The sequence below is a fragment of the Pleuronectes platessa genome, chromosome 18, assembly GCF_947347685.1.
Source record: "Pleuronectes platessa chromosome 18, fPlePla1.1, whole genome shotgun sequence".
NCBI lineage: Eukaryota > Metazoa > Chordata > Actinopteri > Pleuronectiformes > Pleuronectidae > Pleuronectes > Pleuronectes platessa.
Genome location: NC_070643.1, coordinates 8,163,355 through 8,181,135, shown reverse-complemented (window position 1 = coordinate 8,181,135; position 17,781 = coordinate 8,163,355). Strand labels below are relative to the sequence as shown.

The window sequence follows — 17,781 nt, the reverse complement described above, 5'->3', positions numbered from 1 at the left end:
GAATAAAACCGACCGATATTTTAATTTAATATCAGAATGAAGTGATATGCAGTTGTACCACTAAGCGACCTGCTGGCCTTCTCGCACCCTGCCCTCTCACTGCACATGACCGTCGTCAGCTGGAGAGACATACATCACTGAAGCAGAGACGATAGTCAGATGCTAGGTTGGGATGTATGGCTTGTACTTTTTCAAAGTTTTCTCGCTTTTCTAGGATTTCCAACTCTAGTTTTTAATGGCCAATTCTACGAAACAAGTTTGTCGCCGATCTACATCTTTATCAAAACTTTACATTTTCAGTGTGTAGCCAGAGGTGGTTGTTGTTGTCTGTAGCGAAGGGGTAATGGGTAGACAGCAGGGGGGGGGAATTCATGTGTGAGACATGTGGCCGATGGCAGCCTGATACCCTGATTCACCATCAGACTAGATGGAGGGAAAGAGGAATGACTCATGGATCGCCGGGTGGCTAGAGAGCGCAGGTAAACCAACCCAGCTGGGCCAACAGGTGGGGGGGGGGGGGGCAAGTTTCCGACCTGGTCTTCTTCGCGCACGTGCACAGCTCTCACCGGACACACATGCACAGACTAATACCCACCTCATCCGGGCGGAGATCGTGCAGCGAGTGTTGTTGTGACTGCAGTGACCTCGCTGTCACCTCCTGTAGGAGGGGAGAGACATGAGAGAACTGCAGAAGGTGAGAATTCCACAGTATTGCATCAAATGTTTTGTCAGCTGACAATGAGTGTCGCTGTGTTGAGGAAAGAGAAGACAGTCCTTCCCTGCAGCAGGAACCCCCATAAATCCAGAATAAAAATAGCCGGGTTGTTGCAGGGATATGAAACCACAACATCCTTAGTTCGATGCCAGACAGGGTCCTTGTTGCTCGACTCCATTGCTCTCATATCACCATAGCAGCTCATCAAACACCACAGGATACAAAGTTATTCACTAACAAATACAAAGTCACCTTTTACCTAAGCATGCAACATAAGCACATTTTTCAAAGAGTTGTCTATGTAATGGTTACATGCTGTTTGCTTTGGTTCAATTGTCATGTAGTTCCTAGTCAGGAATCAGGTGGCACTGACATATCAGCTTTAAGTTCTCATGGAAGTGATACAATCTTCAACAGGAGAGAAAAACATTATTAAGGTTGATAGAGTTTACAGATCAACCTTGATGTGATACCTTTGTCGGCTACCTTGATTATAGACGAATCAGTCGGGGTCTTGCTGCCACTCGAGAAGACAGACTCAAGAAAATTGAGCTAACTTTGTAACATGTTACCACTTAGTCTTTTTCCAGATCAAAAGACAACTTTGATTTATCCATAAAACAGAAAAGCCATTTTGCGGCAGTGAATTGCAAAGATGTACTAATCGACTTTAAAAAGCTCACAGGTGATTTAGAGAGAATGAGCTAGTGAGCCTAGAGAAAGCAGGAAATACATGTGATTTGGGAGGCATACAAAGAATTAGACTTGAAAGGATTAGAATTCAATTAAATCTGTAGTGGGGAGAGGACATTGGCGCTCAGACCCCAGCGGGAAGTGGAACGCCATGGAATCGGTCCTATGAAGTAGGAGCTTTGGACAGCAAGAGACCACTCAAAACTTGCTTCGCATTATATGAGTTAGCTCATAGATGATTGATAAGCACACATGGAACCAAGAAAACATTTTCAATTCTGCCTAATTTTATAATATCTGGCCCCATCTTCAAAAATAGGCTTGCTCCATGTTACGTAACCTGCTCTAGACACTCTAAACATGAACATGTGATATTGAAAGACGTGAGGGAGTAAAAAGTGGAAGAGGAACTGCAGGAAAGGGGAAGGAGGCCGTTGTGTGAACGGAGGCAGCTGTCGTGCTCCAGTGCTGAGACAACAGTGTAGGATGCACAGCTGGAAGGAGGGGAGCCTCTGGTTGTTGGGTTTTTATAGCAGAGCGCACACAAGCCTATATATCCTCACTCAGCCAACATGAGGCAGCGTGTGACTACTGATCCATTTGCTGCAACAGGTGGACTACTGTTTCCACACACACACACACACACACACACACACACACACACACACACACACACACACGCTGACAAGCAGCTGCCCAACGACAGGAGATGCTTTTTCTTCTTGGCAAGACCAAAGGCAATTGTGTGTGTGTGTGTGTGTGTGTAAGCGTGTGCGTGTGGATGGACCACCCTGCTCTTTGTCCCTGCAGCACTTCTTATCAACCCTCATTCACTGCAGAGTGGATTAGCAGAGTTAAATTTCACCAGATCCAGAACACGACTAGTGGAGGGGGGGCGGATGGTTCCATATGACATCTGGCAACCCACCATACAGTAGGTCCCTTTTATTTACCGCCACTCCACTCTGCCCAGTGGGAGGCTGGTGATTCCAGACGGGAATTGTGGGAGGGCTGGTGGCGGCCTTAAGTGAGATAAAAGGAGATGGTTGCGACACGAGGGCAAAGATGAGCTCCAGCTCTGCATCTGGTTGAGGTATGCCAGGCACCACCTGCTCACTATTGTACCACAAATACAAAAGACTTCCTCTCTTACACACACACACACACACAGGTGACCATAAACAGTAACCGCACTAGTGAAACCCGAGGCTTTGATTAACAGTCACTGCTGTTAAAGTAACTATTTAAAGTAACCGACCCACTGTATGATTGTGTAAACACACGTGAAGCACTGAGGTTGGGGATTAGGAGTGTCCACAGGCAACACACACACTGGGAATCCCCTAGATGCTGGTGCAGGAGAGCTAAGACACTGTGATGTAGGATTTGTATTCCCTCTTCGAAGGAGGTTGTGTTTTCTTTGCTGTTTGTAAGTGTTTGCTGGATTACACAAAATACTCTGGAACTGATAGAACACAGTAACTGTCGGAGCAGATTAGATTAAACGGGCGGATCCAGAGCATTTGGAGAGGGGGCGGCTTTCCACATTTTTGAGACTTTTTAAAGAATCAGGCATATTTAGGGAGCTGATATCTACTGTTGCATGCACTCTACTGTTCACATTTTAGTGTTTGTTCAGCTTTTACACCCTTTGTCAGTTATTCAGTTGAGCACAGCAGGACTCGGCGTGAAATGGATGAAATACATCACATGCTAAAAATGTGGCTCATTGGGAATTAAAACCAACGGAGGATAAATTTAGACCAGGGTAAAAATGTGGTTCACACTGAGCACTGAATTTAACTTTATAGTTCTTGTGCATGTCTGTGTGAAGACGCTCATTGTTCGGTCACACACACACACACTTAGCACGTACACACCCACACCCCCACATTCCTCTGATAGAGGCAATACTGTGAGCGGTGCGGTTACACAGTTAGCACGTTGTACTCCTCAGTAATGATGGAGTCCCAGTAGAGTGAGTGACTCCAGACTAAAGGTTGTCTGCTGCCCTCTACTCCAAAGCTCTGTCTGGCTGTGGAAAAGGATTAAGTCATAATTGAGTTGGCTAACCGTGCCTGCAGGTTAATGGGATTCATTTACCTGAGTGTATGTGCTTAACACATCGATAATAAATGCAAAAAGAAAAAAAACTGCACCTGAAGGCAGCTGCAGCCAGGTTTGTGTCTCAGTTTGAATTTTTAGTCATGACAGTGGCACAGCTCTGAGGATGGCTGTGTGGATTCACGGCCCCTAATCAATATATCCTAATGGTTTCAGGGATATTCCTCTCTCTTGCTCTAGCGCCACCATGAGATCAACTTTTATATTTTTACTTTTTATGATGAAATGTCCAAATAGCTTGAATAAGATGGATTAGAGTTAAATCTTATGATACACATCTTATGACACCAATCCTCCTCAGGACCCATATTAAAGTCAGACTGACAACCCTGACCTCAGCATGCGGGAACATTAAATCAGCATGGCGGACATCGTTATCCTTTCTAAGATCAGCATGTTGAAGGGGAACTCCGCTGATTATCCACATTTATAGGTCACAAGGAGCAGCTCTACAGATGGCTCTGGGCCTCAGGCAGGTTTGTGGCTGCAGAAGGAGCGGTGGGAAATATGGTGAATCGAGTCATGTGATGTCACATGACTCGACTTGTCATTCACTAAAAACTCTTCTTACTTGATGAAGAACTACTCCCTCTACTGCACGAGGTTATTCTTTTTTTTTTTTTTAACTGACGAGATTATCAACAATGATTTTGAGAATAAATAACGATAAATATTCAGTCATTATTCAGTGAAAATCCGTTGAAGGGCGGATTACTGCTCCTGAGAAAAAGAAATAAAGGAGATGATTGTGGTTTAAATTTCTTTTGTGCGGTCTCCACGACATTTCACACATTTCACAAACCGGGTTATGGAAAAAATAAGTTCTTACATTAAAAATCAACTGCGTTATATGCCTCTCACTGTGCAATGCACAACGTTATATTGATATATATTGAACTCTTGTTATACTTGTGCAGTGGGCTGTCGTTATCTGTTTGGAATGGGCTGCTTGTTTGGCCTGTAGTGATGCTGGTTGCAGCTTTCGTTCTGAAACCCCAATAGTGACCTGCAGGGTTTGAGCAAATGAGGGACTCAGTCCACAGAACCCTAGGGCTGCTGTGCTGCGCTGCACAAAGCTCAGTGAAGCTCGACTTGTGCGCAGAACCCTGAACTGGAGAATCAGTCATTGTCTTTGTAGTGAGAGCACCCATTGTCGTAAGGGACCACATCTCTTACGTTGATGAGTCCAAGCCAGTCCACTGCTTCAGAGTGCCGTTTGCCTGTTTTCTTATTTTGGCATTTCCAAATCTGACTAAATTTGACACTCTCTTGGGCCTTTAAGAAATCACATGCCGAAGTGTGAAGCTGATAACGGTTCTCAAGATATGACCCATTACACACAGACATTTCTGATTTGTAGACCGATTGCTTTTGAAGGAAATGATATGGCATTAAATCACGTCTTACAACTCAGCTCCACTGAAGTTTTGACTCTGTCTCATATCCAGGCAACCAGCTGATTTAATATTTGTTCTTATTCTGAGAAAGAGACGTTACTTAGAAAACAGGTTAAACATCTTATTTTCATCATTTAGTGGAATAAATACTTTTTCATGTTGCGTTTGCTAATACATGAGAGGCCCACACTAGAGCTAAACCTTTTTATTGTGATTGTTGCATCATATCTTTCTATATTTAACTTTTTTTATATTGCTATTGATGTAATGTATAGCGATATTTATTGAAATTGCTTTATAGCCCAGCTCTTTTTTCCTGTTCACATTTTGATCTGGATACGATGATTAATTAACTATAGGTGCATTACAACTGAAATATTTATGCCATAAATTTTACTTGGTTTACATACAGCTGCAGCTCTACAAGTTCCACACATCATCTGTGTGTCCTCAGTCAATCCAGGACAGGGGCTCTCGATACAGACAGACAGAGAGACAGACAGACAGAGAGACAGACAGAGAGACAGACAGAGAGAGAGACCAGCAGGGCAGGGACGGGTCCTGCAGTTTAGTGCTGAGGCCTGGAGACTGCTGACTGATGTAAAATAGAAAACATGGGGGTGGAACTGTTGGAGAAGGGGGGAGAGGGAGAATGGTAGAGTGAGTGAAAGCCAAAGAGCCCCAGAGAGAGAGGAGAGAGAGACAGAGAGACAGAGATGGTGCACAGGAGGGACGGGAGGGAGGGAGGGAGGGAGGGAGGGAGGGAGGGAGAGAGAGACATTATCGAGCCAGTGTGAGTCAGCAGGTTGACAGAGCTTCAGGGTGCAGCTCCGGCATCACATCAGTGCTACTGTAAATTTCCCAGTTTGCATCGGATTCATCCTGAAGTCGACCTCAGTGTTTCTGAGCTACACTCGCTCACTGGCTTGTTTTTAATTAGATATGGAAAAAAAATGCTACACAATTTGCAAAACAGTAGATTTATATCAGCGTCCACCTCTTTGATATGCTGCATGGTGCAGTGTTTCCGACTCTTTGGATGTAAAACGTTGCCAGTACATTGGTTTTCTATAAGAAAACCTTCATTTTAATACAGTGTAAAGATATAGAGTCACTAACACAATGTCAGAGCTGCAGTGAGATAGTGTTGTCAGTGGCTTCTCCACATGCCCAATAAAAATGAATGTAGAAACACTAAAACAAAATATCCATTATATTTACTGGCAGCCTGTGTTGCCCTTGTACAAATTGTGTGTGCTATCTCTGTTTGTGGGTCTGACCTGTATCTGTCTGTGTGTGTTTGTGTGTGTGTGTGTAGGTCCGGGAGACAACGTGCCACCAGTGTATGGCCTGGATGTGACGGACGTGTCGAGGTGGGAGGAGACGGTGCTGAACCCTGCACTGCAGATACTGGACAGTCTCAGTAAGGTGGGGCCTCAGTGTTGTAAATCAGCAGCTTCTTCTTCCCTTTCTCTCTTTTGTTCCTTCTCCCTCCCCGCCACCGCCCCTCCCTTTTTAATTACCTCTTTCCGTTGTGCTTTCTTTTTTTTCTCCAACATATTGTCCCTTCGTCCCACATCCTAATTAGACCCCTTTCTTTATTTGCTTTATTTCCTGCTACGTTTCTTGCTCCTTTCTTTCATTCTTTCCTTTATTCTTCATCATTTTTCCTCTTTTCTATGGTCACTTTTTTATATTTACTCATTTTTTTTCCTCTCTCATTTCCCAACCTGTTTACTTCTAATTTCTTCCTTCCTTCATGCTCCTTCATTGTTTTTCTTTTTCACTCCCTTTTTTTTTTCTTTTTTTTTCTTCTCAAATTGCATCATTTCATTTTGTGTTCCCTCTCTGTCCTTCCCATTCTCTTGAACGTGTTGTCTCGGGAACGCCTCGAGGAAAACACAAATTTTGAAGAAATGTTCACTTGGCCTCAGGGATAATCTGAACTGATTAGATTTGTGCGGTCAAAGGTCACCCTGACCTCACAAAACTATGTGTATGGCTATAATTCAAGAGTTAATGTGCTAATCTTTACTGATTTTCATAAAAATTGTCAAACGGGATAAACTGATTTAGTGGAGGCATGTTATTTCCAGAAGGTCAAAGGTCAACTTCACTGTCACTTGTGTCGCTCTCTGAATGTGGGTCTCCCAGTGTCTCTCAGCTCTTAGACATATGAATAATTCTCCATCGCTCGACTTTTACAATATAATGTTCTGCTCTGCTGTGTAATGGAGAAAAAGAGACTGCCACTGTACCACAGGATGGCTGAGATGAGGTGTTCACATATTCACGCCCCGAGGCACCTGAGCAATGGAGCAAGTGAAATAGAGCAAATGCACCTCCTTATTAAATTAGCCGTGGTTTTACTTCCTCCTTTATCGTCTTTATAAAAATAAATGTGTCCTCATACAGTTTCCTCAGCCGGGGGATTATATTTGAGGAGCTCGTATCAATTGAGTAACTGACACAAACAAGTAATAAAATATATTATGGGACGAACTGCAGAGTTGGTTCAGTCCAACTTGTTGCTGATTGTTGGTCAGAGCATTTCTTTGAATGTCAGTTCACACAGGACTGAAAAATAACACAGAAAAAGATAAACTAGCATCTGTTTACAGAACTTGCTTTGGAAGAGTAGATACAGGTACCAGCATCAGAAATGGCTCTGATATTAGAAAATTCCCGGCCAAGTGTCTGTGAGTACTTGAATCAATGTACTGATCTGTTACCGAAAGTAAATTCTACTGGATAAAACTGCAATTTTCTTTTCCCCGGAAATAACTTCCTGGAAAAGTTTTATTTTTTCTTAATCCAAGAGGTTAAAGTAGCGTAAAAAAAACAGGAAATATGTTTTTTGAATTGAATTTGAAAACAACAATGTTCAAGCCTCATTATATTCATTATTTGTTATCTTCTTTAAAGCTTACGAGTTATCATGATGAAAGTTTATATTGTAGCATTAATAAACCATGATCCATATACAAACACTTGGCCCGTCCAGCGGGGCAAAAACATTCGGGGCCTTTGCTGCATGTCTGCCCCCACTCCCCCTTTCATGCTCAAGTTCTCAATGAAAAGAAAAAAGTCTTGATCCATGTCTCAAACTTAGCCAAATCGCATCCTTGAATTTTTGTGGAAGTTGACCTGGAAACGTGTGGGACGCCTTCAGCACACCTGCCGTGGTGATGTCGAAAATCTAAATCAGTTCTGCTCACTATTCATGAATGGGTGTAGAGAGAAGGCATTTTTTGATACAACTGAACATTTCATTCAGCCTCTACCAAGCTAAAACTCTGTGTTTCAACCAATCAGGGTGAGGAGCCGACAATTCCACCAATCAGAGTACAGGAGGCGGGGCAGAAAAACAAACGGAGCCTCCACACCTGTGACTTGTGTGACAAAGTGATTATCGGTGACCTCGAGTGGACAGGTGAGGCAGTCCACCCACATCACACACGAACCAGACATGAATAAACGACTTGTGATCGTTTTTTATACTTTTGCCTGATAATCCACGGTGTCACAGATTTCCAACATCTAACCAGTGTCCTCTGTTTTTATCTTCTTCACCTGCAGCTCACCTGAAGTCCAAGAAGCATCACTATCATGTGAGGAAGAAGAGGAAGACGGATCCAGCCTGTGGATCTCAGGGTCCAACTGACGCTCCTGTGTCTGCAGCAGAGACCCTCCCGAAGGACGCCGTCGCCCTGGGCTCCACAGAAACTTTCCAGGAGTCCTCCCAAGACGCCAGGACGACACACGAGGAAGTACCGGTGACACTTAAGCAGCTGGACTGACTCCGGACCACACACACGTTTATTCAGGCTCCCACCGCGGGTCTGCTCTCACAACTGGAATTCTCCTTCTAGTCTTTATAGAATCACAAATATTTTTTTCCACTTTCACTGGGATTCTTCTGGGATCGTCTCTCCTTGGGATACCGTCTCGCCTCCCACTGAGTTCCATTAATTCCTGCAAATCATCATTTGTCGAAGCTGTTAAATTTCAAAAGGATGAAAAGGATATTCCAGCCCTGAGAACTCATAACACGGATCCTCACTGAATGTGGATAACAAGAGACTTTTCTTTTCTCACTTGTACTCGTCCATGAGCCTGGATCCGTACAGAGGTTCTTGTTTGAAGGTCTGGACAAGTTGTCATTTTGGATAAATTAGATGCTACTTGCAATGCACAGACAAGAAGGAAAGTTTTTATTTCTTGCTTTAGATTATTAAAAGAAAGTTTATTTTTCTATTTTTGCTGAATATGCCTTAAACTGAGAGCGTGACCTTTCACCCGGTTGGGACTGAATGAATCCTCCGTGTCAGGAACTTTGTCTCTTTGCCTCAAGTTCAACCCAAGTCACCCTGCACTTTAAACTTAATCCATATATTTTTTTTTAAATAAATCAATCAAAAGCTCTTGAATGATCTCAACCAATGATTGATTATTTGTGAAAAAAAAGAAAGTTGGGTGTGAGTGGTTCTCACATGACATCATCTCATTGGCAGGTTCACACAGTACGAGTATTGTGCTCTGTTTACCTGCTGCCACTTTGTTTTACTGCCATCTAACAGGTTTTACTTTCTCCCTCTTTGTTTGATAAAGACTGGACGCCTGTGCTAATTGCCCGTGTTCATTCTTCCTCTGACACCTGCCGACTCCAGCTGTGAGGAGAGAGTGTGTTTTTGCCCCAGCGGGGATCGCAGCTCTCTGTTCATGCAACATCACGCTGTACCCCTTTCAAACCCAAGGTGTGCCAGCCGACTGTAGAACTGCTTACACAAATCTGGCGTCGCTCCAGAAGCTGAGTTTCCCTCACCTTACCTGACACCTTCTCTGCTCGCCCTCTCCTGCTCTCACAAGAGTCAGGACAGAGTTGTTTTGCGTTTCTGTCCGACGCTCCATCATCTCTTTCTGTAGTTTCCAGTCAGAGGCTGAGACGCAATCTTTCAGTACGGGTTTAGATCACAGGTTCCCGGTGTTTGACCTCAGCCACATGACTCAAAGTATTTCCAGCCATATTGTGTGTGGGTGTGTCGGTGTGTGTGTGTGTGTCCCACATTCACTCCCTCCAAACTGGGTCAGGCCTCAAGCTTACTGGGGACTTACCATACAGTATAGGAGTCACACTGATAACCCGTTCTCTCTTTGTTTTTCTTTCCCTCTCTTGAATATTTCTTTACTTACTAATCACAATCTTTTCCTTTCCCTCTGGTGATATTTTTCTGCCCCTCCTCTTCATCGTCACCGTGAATACAACAGCTGAAACAATGGAAGTGATCTTGTGGTGGTGGGGGGGGGGGGGGGGGGCGAAACACAAGTCATCTGATCCGTGCCTCACATTGTATTCCTGGTATGTTCCTATCTCAGGTGCCTCGGCGAGTCTGCCCTGGCACCTCCAGGCACTGCTGAATCATTCCACATTTTCGAGGAAGCTTGTGCAATGCAGTGACATCAGGCCTCGGCTCCTTGAACCGGGCAGAGACGCACTCGCAGAAGTGGAGAAGTGGGGCAGCTCCGATCACAAGGCTAATTAGTGATTTACGCTCTGCGATGCTTTGGATCATCTACGAACACACACACACACACACACACACACACGTACGCACGCACTGAGTGAACTCATTAGACGCAGACAGCGAGCACAAACAATCAACACACCGAAGCAGCTTTGAAATGGGAGACCGTCAACTAACACACACACACACACACACACAAAGTGTAAGAAAGAAAGTCCTTAAATGTAGACTCATTTCTAGCGTATTTCACTTGATGACTTCACTTGATCAAGATACATTTATTTGTCCCAAACACATGCACAGACATGCACAGGCACACTCATGCAGTTTTAGGAAATGTATCCTCTGCTTTTAACCCATCTGGTGCAGGACACACAGTGAGCAACCATGTACAGCGCCCGGGGGAGCAGATGTTGAGGGAGTAAGGTGCCTTGCTCAGGGGCACTAGACAGGGTAGGGAGAATCCTCTTGGATTTTTGGACGGATCAATCCAGGTTCGTCTTTTGTTTTTACTCTGTGGAGTCGAACCAGAGTCGAACCAGAGACCTTTTCTGCCCATAGTCCAAGTTTCTGCCACTAGTCCACCGCCTCTCAGATGTCTCTTTCTGTGTGTGAGTGTGTGAGTGTGTGAGTGTGTGAGTGTGTACGTGTGTGTACGTGTGTGTGTGTGTGTGTGCGCTGCACAATAATTCAACCAGTCTCAGAGCTCCTTTTTCTATCTCTCCCTCTTTCTGTCAGTCCTGCCCTGTAGCGGCTCGGTAGCTGTATATGTTCACAGAGCACACCCTGTCCAATACGTGAGGCCCACAGTGGGGGGAACCGCGGGCGGACTTATGTAACGCATGCTGCAGCCTATAGATCCTTGTTGTCTGGATCTGGCCTGTTTGCCATGGTGCTTTGGCCTCTGCTGCCGGCTTCACTGCACGTCCAGATTCAAGGCCTTTATTGTCACCGTAAAATTGTAATAGGCTTCTCTCTCCAAGAGATATATAAATGGATAGAAATATAGGGTGAAAACGACTGAAGTAACAGAATCAGCAAATAGATATAATATAAAGAAGATAGAGTAAGAGTAGAGTAGAGTATTTATAGTGCAAAAACTGCATTTACAAATAGTGCAGAACAAGATGTGAGTGTGTGGGTTGTGGTAATCACACTCCTTGAGGTGTGTGAATGTAAGTCAAAGCCCTTGGTGTGTATGGTATGTGCACTCCGCAGTCACTGAAAGTGTGGGTGTGAGACAGTCTTTGGTGTGTTTGGGGGGTGGGGGGGGGGGGGGGGGGGGGGTGATGAAGGTCACAGCTCTGGGATAAAAGTCGAAGGATCCTAATGTTCTTAACCGCCTTTCTGTTTTTTGTTTTTTTTAATGACAATCTTTTAAGTCCTTTAACAAGAAAAAGGTATCATACATGTTAATAATAGAAGTATGTTGCTGCTAGTCTGACTGCAAATTAACTAGTTATGGAGTGAAATGATCATTATTTGAATCTCTAGTTTGATTGTTACATCTATTAAAGGTAGAGTTGGTAATCCTGGAGTGTGGCAAACAACAGTCCCACAGACATCCCCTAATAAAGAAGCAAATTAAATAATAAAAATGAAATTAAATAAATTACAAACATCAAGTTTATTAGTGAGTTCTAGTGCTCCTAAGTGAATTGCTACAAAATCGAAGCAACAATATCAAACTTAGAACCAGTCGAACCCTTGTGTGTGCTCATTGTCTCACTTTGTGCGACTGACTCCAACCAGGCTGAGTTTGCGTTGTTGAACTCGCGAGGCACCTCCACCTCTCAGCTCTGCTTTTAGTAGTGTGTCATCCAGTGACTGTGCGTCTGGGTAATTTGAAGTCCACTAAATCCTAATCTCTAATCCCATTTGACTAAACATTCTCTGCCATCTGGCCATGGCGAGACAAACAACACACTCACACGCACACACACGCACACGCACACACACACACACACAGACATGCGAGCGGCTAATCAGACGAGGCGACAACTGCACTCTGGAGACGCTGTTGACTTGACTACGAGAGAAGGAGCTTCTTTTATGAGAACCGGCTCCTTTGCTGATGTGGAAGTTCATAGATAAAACTCGAGTGATAAATATTTGGCGGTGGCGAGGTCGTAGACGCCACACGGCTTTATAATCTCCGAGCATGAGTCTGTGAAACGTGAAGGTCTCACTTAAGAATCCGACTTTTTTTGTTTGACGCCGTCAGGAATGTGGCGAAAAGGTCAAAGTTGCGGCTGCCAGCTTGTTGTGTGCCTGAGTGAGATTGAGCTTTATCTTGAGCATAGAGTAAACGGGGTGCTCCTATTTGTGCCCTTTGACATTAGTGTCTCACTCAGGGTCATTGTTTAGCCGTCAGTCAGTCAGGAAGAGGACCGAGACGATTCTGAACTTGTGCGTCGCGTAACCACAAACACAACCCTGTCAGGTGTGACTCAATCACACAGGAGAGCTTTGTGCGTTTGTGTGTGCACGTGAGTGTGTACATTTTGCATATTTGATATTAGCATCATCTGAAACACACACATACACTCACCACAACCGCTCCCTCATGTCTTGCGCTTCTGCATGTTTGTGGTTCTCTGAGCATAAATGTAACAGCTGTGTGCGCTTGCACCCGTCTGCATTATGGACTTTATAGATGCACGCACACGCACACGGCCAGAGCTGCACAACGAGGAATGAGTGTGTTTCAGCCTAATCCGGCCCGTTTTATAACGTTTCCATGCGATGTGATGTTTGCATCAGGAGCCAAGTGCAGACCATCATTTATTGATGTGTTTGTGTGTATGTGTCTATAGGGATGAACTAGGTTCGATGAGTTCATGCTGCTCCCTCTCTCTCTTTTTGTCACGCCGTCTGGCTCCAGAGCGGTGCCTGCCATAAACGAAAAAGCGACTGAAGGACGAGGGGAGAGACGAGATGTGATTAGATGTGAAAAGCCTTTAAGGAAAGTGTCATAGATGCAGTGTATGCATTGCGTCCTATGCTCTCTCTCTCTCTCTCTCTCTCGCTCTCTCGCTCTCTCTCTCTCTCTCTCTCTCTCTGCTGCATATTTCCTGTCTGGTTATGTAATACAGGGGCCACAAAGTACTTTTTTACCTCCTTCTTCTTCTTCTACCCTCGCCAATCCAGAGCATGACGTGCCTTCCTGTTTTTCCAGCACCCAGTGAACTTCTTTCCCAGGACAACACTTGGGCAGACACACACACACACACACACACACACACCGCTCTCTTATCACGTATTGTAAGTAATGTGCTTATTTTAGACAAAGCTGCTTAGCCTTGACGTGTTGTGTCTGGTGGGCTACATAAATGTCATTGTCTCACTGTGTGTGTGTGTGTGTGTGTGTGTGTGTGTGTGTGTGTGTGTGTGTGTGTGTGTGTGTGTGTGTGTGTGTGTGTGTGTGTGTGTGTGTGTGTGTGTGTGTGTGTGTGTGTGTGTGTGTCTGTCTCTCAGCTGCCTTCAGATAATTCTAAATCGTCTCCTCCGTCCTCCTGTCCTTTTCTCATTTATCTGTGTGTGCTCACTTGTTTTCACCTTTGCTCTCAGGCAGGAAGTGGGTGTGACAGCTCATATAGGAACAACAAAGCAGTGTGTGTGTGTTCTAATATTTACTGCACACGTGTGAACATGGAACAAAATACTCTCTGCCCTGTACTACATATGAAACAAAGAGGGTGTGTGCGTGTGTGTGTGTGTGTCTGTCTGGGTTTCTCCATTGTCGGTGACTTGAGCGCTGCTGCCGGCCTTTTCCCGCCAGTGCGGTGTTTTGTGGGAGGGGCTTCGCTTGGCTCAGCAGCAACAAAGAGCCACAGCTTCCCGCCCGATATGCAAACACGCTGAGAGTGGGCAGGGCAGGGACCCGCCTCTACTGCAGCGCTTAACTCTGTCGCTGCCGCGGTGGAAATCAGCAGACTGTGTGTTTCTCACCTCACAAGGACAGAATATCAAGACAGTTAAAGGCTAAAGGGTTTGGGTTTAATCATTATCCACTCACCTCTATGCCTGTGGAGGAGTGGGTGAAGTGTTTACGTTCACTCATCAATTTTGGACTTTTAGGGGCGACCAGCGCTGCAGACAAATCGAATGCAACTGAAGTAAATGATTCTTCAAACGTAAGAAAAACAACAGAAAGAAAACCAGATGAAAAGCCTCCATGCTGCTCGTGCAAGTGTACGCAAGCCCCGACGTTCAAACTGGATTCGAAACAGAATCATTTACACCATGTTTGTGGCATAAACATCCCGATCTCCTGGTTACTGCTGCAGTAGCTGCGGCTAACCCGAGTTCTTGCGAGACAAAATCAGTGAGATCGACCACATCCTTCCTTCCTAATCAATCCTGTATCAAACTAACACAGACAAACTAACACAGAGGAAAACCTTCATATTCATATACAGTCATTTTAATAAAAAAAATCTGCCTTAATTTGTTAAATTAGTTTTTCCAGACATTATTATTTGTTTTTTTGAAGCAGTCTCATCACTGTCCACTGTGAATGTTTATATTTTTTCCAGCAGTAAAAAGCAACACAACACCATTTGTACTGAAACTGCCACACTGGTCCTCAGAGCTCTTCAGGGATGATAAACATCCCACGCTTCCATGAATGTAGCAGCTCTAAAGCTAAATGATGAGTAATCCCAAATTTAACCAACTTGACAAAAGATAAAGATTTATATTTGTTTCTGTAGATGCTCCAAACTGCCTGCTCAAAAACCCCATCCTGCACAGGGACTGAAAGTGTAGCTGCTCTCTCCAAACTTGTTCTAAATTTAACCGTGGCTACTTCAGCTTAATTGTGACTTTTTACAGGTTTGTGTTGTGCACGCGCGTGTGCGTGTGTGTGTGTCCCCTTACTGCACATGGTTCACTCATGCTTTAAGTCTGTTATGCAACCCAGCATGTAGACCAATAACAGCTGCCGTGCACACACATCCCCCCCCTGTTTCTAACAAAGAGTCCTGTTATATGAAGAAGCCGTGTGCTACAACATGCTAGGCAGCCGTACCCAGAGGTCTGTTAGCAGACTTACAACATGTGTGATATTTGATCCCAGCCTGAGACACAGTTATGTAATGTGCTCTATTGATTCTTGAACAAGCATCGTCCTGCACTCTTCTGTTTTTGTGCAGGTACTGGTAGTTCAAATTCTAATGGATGTGCAGTCAGTGAGAAAGCCCCCAGTGCAGGTGATGGGTCAATAGTTGTCCTCTTGCACAGATCCACCTGCTGTTCTCCGATGTATCATTCGTCCCTGGATTCCCCTGAATGCAATATTATTCTATAATTTTTGACGTGGTTGAAATGCAGGCGTTCTGCCGAGCTGCACACATTGTGCTGTACGCTGTGGCGACTCTTGCACAACTTCACCTGCTTCTCATGTTCATGGAGAAAGTGCAGGTCTGAACAGATCAAATGTTCTCCTGCACTTCTAATATAAACAATATCCTTACTGCGGATGATCCTGATTCGAGAACACAACCTGAAACGTTATTCATACTTTTAGAATTAGAATCAGGGTTTACTGCCAAGGTTTACACATACAAGGAATTTGTGTGTGAAATAGCTTAGAAAATATAATCAGTCGGGAAAATGGACATGTGAAATTTGAACGATAGATATCTATAAATTGACTTATGTACAGTATGGCCATTATTAGCCATGGGAAGGACATTTATGCAGTGCAATGATGTGGCTTGCACGTTTGGGAAATACGTGTTTTCCTATCGTGTGAAATAAATGACAACATGTTGTTCAAAGAGCAACTTCCAAAAAAAGGCGCAAAGTGGCATAGGTTTAAGTAACTGCCACGGACCTATAGTATATTTATATATATTTATATATTTATCTTCCTCATAGTGTATTCATCGTTCTTATATAATACCATACCTCTTAATACTGTTCATATTCCATTTATATTTCTTACTGTACTTCTTATTTATTTACATATTCCTCTATGCACAATACTCTGCACTTTTACTGCCTTTTTTGTGTGCACTTTTTTATGCTTAACTGCATTTCATTGTATAAGTACTTGTACTGTACAATGACAATAAAGTTTAATCGCTCACACATACATCCTGATGTGAGGCCACGAGCCGAAACATTCACAATGAAGTTGTTATCCATACTTTAAGTGTTGGTTTTCACCTCATCTGCAGACGGTCATTGTCAATCTGGTGATTTTAGACCGAATTGAAATGAATGACAACACGTTCTCTTGCCCTAAATCCAACTTCCAAAGCAAATAGTAGCGTAGGGTAATTTAACTTACACAGGATTCTTCAGTCTCAGACACACACACACACACACACACACACACACACACAGACTTATTAAAATGCACACACAAGTGCTGCTCGGCACAGTTGGTCAGCACATTTGTTGCGGTGCAGATTGTGCGGAGCGGTGTTGTAACCAGCAGCAACGGCACCCGGGCTGATTTACATTGCAACTGCTAACGACAATGGCTGTGCTGATATGAGGTATGTGAGGAGGAGTGAGTTAGGTGTGTGAGCGGGAGACAGAGGAGGGAAAAAAGAGAGACTTGATTGTGTGTGGGTGTGTGTGTATGTGTGTGTGTGTGTGAATGAGTGAGAGGCCGGAGGGGAAGCCAGTGGAGGGAAACCACGGTTGATTGTGTATCACACACACACACACAAGCACAGGCAGGCTGATAAGGTGTTAACGGTTAATAGTTGATCCGTTTTGGCCGAGTCGTTGGTTCTACCAGGGGCGGGAGTGAAGAGGGGAATTTGCAAAACATTTTAGGGGAACTTTTGTGCGATAGGAGCTGCTGTCATCTGTTGAAATAATCTAACTGAAAAGAGCGTTTCCCGCGTCGTGACCTTGTTTGCCCTGCAGATTGTCGTCAGTCCCCCCCCCCCCCCCCCCTTTATGATCACTACTCACATTTGCATCCAGCAGATTTATCATAAATTGTTGTAAATGACTTCTTTATTGAGGCGTGCATTTTGTCCCAGACTGTTGGAGGAGGTGAGAATGAGGCGCTAACCCTCAAAGAATTCCTCAGGTCTGGTTTTTAATGAGTCTTAGTGTTGCATGATGGTCTGAACGCTGAAGAGGACGAGAAGAAAGATTCTGCAGAAAACACTAAGAACAAGATATTTTTGGTACAAAGTGGAATAATATCTCTAAATTTTCTTAAACAAATAAGAACCAGTTTCTGTGCCCCTCAGTGTCTGTCCCTCCATGAGGTCATGATGGGTCACTTGTGCATGTCTGATTCGATCTTTATTTATTTCATATGTTCGATTTCAGTTGATAGTCCGTGTGGAACTAA

At 44.1% G+C, this 17,781-nt stretch overlaps 2 protein-coding genes across 4 annotated transcripts in view; one reads left to right on the top strand and one right to left on the bottom strand.

Annotated features, from left to right (window-relative positions):
• trit1 (tRNA isopentenyltransferase 1) overlaps nucleotides 1–9,327 on the top strand; it is a 37,904-nt gene extending 28,577 nt beyond the window's left edge. For all 3 annotated transcript variants that reach the window (XM_053446177.1, XM_053446176.1, XM_053446178.1), the window contains 3 exons: nucleotides 6,248–6,357; nucleotides 8,245–8,362; nucleotides 8,509–9,327. In XM_053446177.1, the coding sequence (XP_053302152.1) occupies nucleotides 6,248–6,357; nucleotides 8,245–8,362; nucleotides 8,509–8,729 (449 nt within the window). In that variant the 3' untranslated portion in view covers nucleotides 8,730–9,327. The remainder of the gene's footprint in view (nucleotides 1–6,247; nucleotides 6,358–8,244; nucleotides 8,363–8,508) is intronic.
• Nucleotides 1–17,781, bottom strand: part of yars1 (tyrosyl-tRNA synthetase 1) — a 160,576-nt gene that overhangs the window by 77,921 nt on the left and 64,874 nt on the right. The window lies entirely within an intron of this gene.